This window comes from Poecilia reticulata, linkage group LG18 (assembly GCF_000633615.1).
Source record: "Poecilia reticulata strain Guanapo linkage group LG18, Guppy_female_1.0+MT, whole genome shotgun sequence".
Classification (NCBI taxonomy): Eukaryota; Metazoa; Chordata; class Actinopteri; order Cyprinodontiformes; family Poeciliidae; genus Poecilia; species Poecilia reticulata.
The window spans coordinates 21,779,457-21,786,026 of NC_024348.1; the positions used below are offsets into that span (position 1 = coordinate 21,779,457).

General features: G+C 43.2%; 2 protein-coding genes across 4 annotated transcripts in view; one reads left to right on the top strand and one right to left on the bottom strand.

The window, feature by feature from the left end:
* Positions 1–2,314, top strand: part of LOC103480961 (phosphatidylcholine:ceramide cholinephosphotransferase 2-like) — a 15,815-nt gene extending 13,501 nt beyond the window's left edge. For both annotated transcript variants that reach the window (XM_008436177.2, XM_008436176.2), the window contains exons 6-7: positions 202–368; positions 1,432–2,314. In XM_008436177.2, the coding sequence (XP_008434399.1) occupies positions 202–368; positions 1,432–1,605 (341 nt within the window). In that variant the 3' untranslated portion in view covers positions 1,606–2,314. The remainder of the gene's footprint in view (positions 1–201; positions 369–1,431) is intronic.
* Positions 2,315–2,813: 499 nt separating this feature from the next.
* The window catches only part of LOC103480959 (transcription factor 7-like 1-A), a 6,790-nt gene continuing 3,033 nt past the window's right edge, over positions 2,814–6,570 (bottom strand). Inside the window, exons 3-8 of one of the 2 annotated variants that reach the window (XM_008436170.2) lie at positions 6,413–6,510; positions 5,411–5,565; positions 4,448–4,568; positions 3,962–4,069; positions 3,847–3,887; positions 2,814–3,241 (exon numbers count right to left, since the gene is read on the bottom strand). In XM_008436170.2, coding sequence (XP_008434392.1) covers positions 3,181–3,241; positions 3,847–3,887; positions 3,962–4,069; positions 4,448–4,568; positions 5,411–5,565; positions 6,413–6,510 — 584 coding nt within the window. In that variant the 3' untranslated portion in view covers positions 2,814–3,180. Of the gene's footprint in view, positions 3,242–3,824; positions 3,888–3,961; positions 4,070–4,447; positions 4,569–5,410; positions 5,566–6,412; positions 6,511–6,570 lie in introns of both variants that reach the window. The other variant, XM_008436171.2, reaches the window with a different exon arrangement.

Genomic DNA, 6,570 nt, shown 5'->3' on the forward strand with positions numbered 1-6,570 from the left:
GCTGAGCTTCAGCAGAGCTTCTGCAGAGCTTCAGCAGCTTTTCACACAATAAGCTGCTTCAATACCGCCTTTAAAATCAATACATTTGGCTAATCGCCATCATGTGGGGCCATTTCCTGGAGTCACTTCCTGGTTCTGGTCTGTAGCTGACTGCAGCAAAAGGCAGTTCCTCCCTGTTTTTACCTGAGCCGTGTTCTCCAGACTCGCCCCGCTGGATGTGGTGGTACCGCTGGGCCTGCTGGATCCTCAGCGCCTCCGGGGTCGTCTGCATCCTGATGGGCCACGAGCACTACAGCGTCGACGTGGTCATCGCCTACTACGTCACCACCAGGGTCTTCTGGTGGTACCACACCATGGCCAACAACCACGTGAGTCCGATCCGTCGCAGCAGAACCAATCACACGCCTCGGTCCGGTTAAGTTAACTTAATACATCCAAGTTGTAATTACTTTATTTTTAATATGTAAATAATAACTGGTGCTTCCTAACACTCACATTTTCTAACTTAATCAACTTATGAGAGAAAATACTTAACAGAACACTTCCTGGATGATTTACTAGTATTTATTTACTCATTTGAGTCCAAAAAGCTCCAGCATGCAGTCAGAGCGCAGAGGTCAAATGAACTGGACCCTCCATGTCAAAAACAACTGGAAACACATTAAAAACTCCAGTTTCTGTACTGAACCAACACCTGCAAAGCATCATGGGAACKCCACATCTTCAGTCACAACRTGTTACATCTTAAAATAAATCTAAAAGTGAAACGCCTGAATGGTCTTTAAACTTTGATTAATTAAAAACTCGATCTATATCCTCTTGTTTTTTCAGTTAAATGGTTTCGGTCTGCGTTGCTCGTCACCATCATGTGCTTCTCTGTTACTTAAAATCCAAATAAAATGCTTTAATCTTGTTGCTGCTGTAGCAAAATGTGGAAATGTCCAGGACTTTGTGCTGCGGCGCCCTCTGCTGGATGGATGGTGGAAGCAGATGGTTTTTAAAATGTGCTTTCAGCAGCAGCAGTTATTTTGAATGTAGCGTTTTATTCTTATTTGTCTGTGACTCAAACATTTCTGCTTTAAAACATCTTATTAGCTTTTTGCTCCTGATTTTTCTGTTTTTGTTTTGGGTTTGGAGTCATTTCTCCAAACTGCAGGAACGTTTCTGATTCTGTTTCTTGACTTTTATAAAACCTGTTTCTGTAGAAACTCACTTCCGGGAACTTTGTAGCTGACGGCCATCTTGGTAGGCACCGTAACTGACTGCCTTAACAGTTGCTATGACGACAATAAACAAGCTCTCACCTCGTTCCTGTTGAACTTCTAAGTATTTTACACTACAGTTTTTCTGCCCTCTGTGTGATGTTTACTTGCTAGCAGAATTAGCTTTGATCTGCTAGCTAACACCTGCAGCCTGGTGTCGTCTGTCCAGGTTCTGCGCGGAGCCTCCACCAGCTGCCTGACCCGGGTCTGGTGGAACCCGGTCTTCAACTTCCTGGAGAGGAACGTCCAGGCGACGGTTCCGGTCGTGTTCCTGTCGCCGCGGGCCCTGCTGTCCTCCTGCAAAGAGAGGTACCACACGATGGGCATCGAGAGGGACGAGTGAGGACCGGACAGGGTGGGCGGGCCCACCTGGACCCGGACCCGGACCGTAGAACCCACCTGGTACCGCTCTGCCCAGCAGCTGGAGCTGTTCATGTTCCAGGCTGCTGGCCCAACTTGTTCTGGATGTTGAAGCTGAGGAGCAGAAAGACGTTTTGAGTTCTGCTCCTGGAGAGCGCGTGCTGGACCCAAACGGACCTTTCCGGGCCGGGGTCTGGGCGGTTCTCCTGGTAGAAGCTGAGAAACGTTGCTTCTGGCCGAACTTTGTTCCTCGACGCTGCAGACGGACAGAGAAGGTTTCACCTCAGTGTTTCTCCTGTTCTCCGGCTCGGTTCTGAGCTCGGTTCTGTTGGACTTTAACGGTGCCTTGGGGACGTATTCACCGCCCGACTGATGGCGTTTCTTTCTGTGGATCTTTAAATGTTTCAGTTCATCAAAGAACCTGAATAAAAACCAAAAATCAAATGATTTTATTTGTTCAGCCAGTCTGTACCTGGCGCTGCTCCCTCTGGTTGCAAGTACTCATCAGCAGGCCTGTGCTTTGACTAGGCCACTCTTCTGTTTCATCCTTCATTTCAAGACACTCCTGGCTGTAGAGCAGAGGTGTCCAAAGTGTGGTTTGGGGGCCCTTTGTGGCCTTTGAAATAATTAATTTTATTTTCTTACAAAAAGGCAACAGTTTGAATCCATGTTTTAAATCTGTAATAATTTTAGATTTTATATAAAGTGTTGAGCTGGTTAAACAAATATTTGTATTTTTAATGGAATTAAAAGTATTAATGTATTAAAAATGTAAATATGTAATTGTTTAAATATATTAAAATATTTACAATTTTAAGTTTGTTAAAATGATTTAATTTTCCAGTTTTGGCCAACAGAGCAAACCGTTTGGACGCCTCGGCTCTGATCCGTGTTCTGATCCGTGTTCTGATCCGTGTTCTGATCCGTGTTCTGATCCGTGTTCTGATCCATGTTCTGATCCATGTTCTGATCCGTGTTCTGATCCGTGTTCTGATCCATGTTCTGATCAGTCAGACCCGACTCCACAGAGTCGTCCGTATATTCAGCTGTAGTGCTGAAGGTTTGGGGCTTAAATTGAACTTTAACCGTTTTACAGGTGTTTTGTTATGATGGCTGCATTCGGACTCGATCAGGCAGAACATTTTATTTTCTCTTCTGAATGTCAAAAATGATGAAGATGGAATCAATCAGTCAAGTCTCAGATGGTGAAATTTCTTTATTTTCACAGTAAATATCCACACAGGAGGAAGCAAATAACAACATATAAAACCCAAAATACCTCTAATTACAGGAAAAACTCAATTTTCTGGGAAAAAAACAGAAAATAAAATTTCACTTTACAGGACAAATTAAAGATTTCATGCAGGACTTTGTCATGGAAAGAGTTTTTTTTCCTGCTTCTTCTTGAACATTTTTGCTGCATCCGAGTTCTTCAACTTCTCAGATGGCGGTGCATCACTGCCCCCTTCTGGAGTGGAGTGGGAAGGACAGTAGGTGGAGCCCAGGAGCTGGTGAAGCTTTAGTGGAGGCGTATGAATACTTTTAAGCCTGTTCAGATTTATTTTAAACCCAAAGTAACAAAACGTTCATCCAAATGTTTCAGGTTGTTGGTTGTATTCCTGTCGGGAATGAAAATGATTTATTTGGATTACATGAATTAATCTGAAATTTTTATAAAAATAAAACGTTTAAATCGGTCACATGGGTTTAAGCAGGATATTATGGAGAAGTGTTCTGATAAATTAGTCTCATTTCCAATACGATACCAATATCGCAGCTGTGATCATACCGATATTTACCCGATACGATATCAGGACGAATCTTATTTCATTTGTATTGTGAAAAGTTAGAAAACACTTAATCAATTCTAATTACTGAAACCAATCATGATGGTCAACAACATTAGGTATGAAAACAAATGACCCATTTATTATGAACCGGGACTACAATCTGGAGCAGACGGCTTCTGTCTGGGATTATCGATCCATTCCAGTTTAATCTGATCAGTTTTTGGCCAATATTGGATCGATTTTCAATATCAATACCTGCCCAATATTGCATGAACATTAAAGAATGTTGCCATCACCACATCAGTTCTTTGTTACAATGTTCAAAACATTTCATTTTTATTGTGCAGCAGCGCAGAGTTTCAGATTATCAAGCAGCTGCTGTCTGACCCCTGGCTGGATTATTGAACTACACCTGGCTGCAGATGACCTCTGACCTGGAAGAGCTTCCTGCCAGCTGCTTCCTCTTCCTCTTCCCCTGAAACGAAGGAAAACCTGAGTTTTTTCCTGAAGGTGTGTGCGGTGAATGTTCAGCATGAGTTTGGTACGTACGTAGTTGTCCCTGGCGGACCAGCCGGGGTAGAGCTGCATGTGCAGCAGCCGCTCCTTCTGGGCCAGATCGTAGAACCGGGACTGCTCCGATCGAGGCAGAGCGTGCCACTGACCCAAAGAGACAAACATCAGGTCCGGCCGGGAAAACGCAGTGACACCAAAACCATTTTACAGAAGAGCGATGGATTCAACACGTTGGAAAGACACACAGCCTTGTATGATCTGTGYGATGCTGTGAGAGCTCTGGTGGAGCCGGAGAAAAACAAACCATCATCATTCTAYCACTTCCTCTCATTTACTTTGGTGTTTCTGCCAGTAGTAACATCCGATCACATGACTCCTGATGAGAAAAAATGTCTTTCCATACGGTTGACAAACCGTTTTTTGTTGTTGTTGTGTTTCTATTGATTTATTTTCGTAATTTCAGTCTGCACAATTTTACAGTGAATGGAAAAGCAGCTACTGTGACATCATCAGGTGTCTCACCCGGCGTCCCAGGATGCGGTTTATGGCGGAGCTCTCCTTCTCCCGTCCTTCCTGCAGCACCTGGTGTCGCGTCTCCTTCATGTAGAGCATGAAGGCGTTCAGCGGCTTCTTCACCGGCTGCCTGCCGACCAACACACAGCAGATCGACACCAGAAACCAGGCCGACCAGGCGCTACAGCCCTCGCTAACGCTAACGCTAATGCGCTTGAATGAAACTTAGCAGGCGATAGCTAAAACTTCAACACTGAGGTCAAACTTTATCCTCCTGAATAAAGTTCAGTTTGTTCATTTTAGTTCTTTCCATTAGCACTAATTAGACGTGGCAGAGAACCAAATATCAGAATAAGAGAAAAGACATTTTTCCAAATCAGATTCTTTCAAGACAAAACTTATGAGATGTTAGCAAAAACTGCAGGCGTGTCTGAGTCTGGTGAATTTTTGGTTAAAACATGTTTTTCATTCACTGGGTAGAAAATCCAGACATTTTACTTATGTAAGAAAAGAAAAACTTCATAATAATTTTACTCAAGTAAAATGTAAAGCGTAAAATGAAAATTTTGTTTTCAAAAAGTCAAAGAATGTAACAGTACATGTAGTTACTACCCAACTCTGGCGCTAAAAGTTTTCAAAGCTAGCTAAAGCGCTAAACAAAGAAATCAGCTCTGCTATAATCACATTAGCAGAAATCTGGTCAGCACTGCTAAATGCTAAATGTTCTTTAAATCAATAAAATCTTAGGAAAAATTGATCAGATGTGATTAAATCCATAACTATCTTAAACTTTTCCCGCCCAAGACGTTTGGACAAAAACTACAAATAGCTGATACATATAAATAAAATCAGACATTTCCTGATTTTTTAATTAATTTCCCCTTTTTCATTAATGAGCAGAAGAACAAAACAACTAAAGGTTATTATCATTCCCGCTCTGCTGGTTTTCTGCTTCAATGACGCGGAACTCGCCTGGAAACGCTGTTGCCGTGGTAACAGGGGCGTGTCCAGGAGGGAGGGTCGGCCTGCCGGGCAACGGGCTCGCTGATTGGCTGGCTGTAGGGGGAGCGGAGCGGCAGGTGCCTGTCGCTGTGGAGGAGGAGGGGCACCAGAGGATGGACGGAGGTCTGCAGACAAACATTCCGTCACAGACCGCTTGGTCCGGTTMGACCGAGTATTAGGGCCGTGATATTAATAYATACATTTTGAGAATAATGTCATTAAATGACAAGAATTTTTTTAAAAAGGCTTTTTTTTAATTGTCTTGCCCTTATGAAGCACTTTCAAAAAATTACTTCATTTCACAAGAATAGTCATAATTTACATTGAACATTGACTTTATTCTTAAATAATAAACTTTATTGTCATAATATTRTGACTTTATTCCCATATTTTTCTTAGTATGGCCCTAATAATCTGCTTCATCAGGTAAACATGTCCGTGTTTTAAARTGAACGTGTTTAACACTTTGTTGAATCTACAGCACAGCCAATAATAAGGCCCATAGCTTTGTGCTGCAGTTAACACGACGGCCACTGGATGGCGGTATAAAACACACATCTCCAGTTCCTCCCCATCTCTAACTGGGCCAGTTCTGACCTTTGCCCCTCAGTTTGTATCTGACAAACAGGAAGAGAAAACGGTTTGCAGCGGTTTCATGTTCCAGCCGTTCAGAGGCCGTCGGGCTCGGCAGAGCGGTCATCCTGTCAGGCCGCAGGGCCGCAGCGCCTCCTGGACCGGATTTAACACTGATCGTGTCAGAAAGGGAACATATTGGCTTCAAGGGGAACAGAAAAAACTATTTCCTTATACCGACTGGTTCTTTCTGACCTGGAAATGAATAAATCAGTCTTTATATCACAGGATGAAACGTTATTTATGTTAAAACTGCTTTAGCTTAAACATTTCAGGGACTTGTATCTTGTCGCCTCCTCGTCTCCGTCCGCGTGACGTAAGAAAGGCGGGAAAACTCACAGCGGAGGCGGCGTGTGAGTTGATCTGCCCCCTGCTGGTCAGACTGCAGTACTGCAGCTCGGATTCCTGAGCAGGCCAGTCGAAGGAGGGCTGTTTATCTGGAAAACATGAAAACATCTGAAAAACATGAAAACATCTGAAAAACATGAAAATATCTG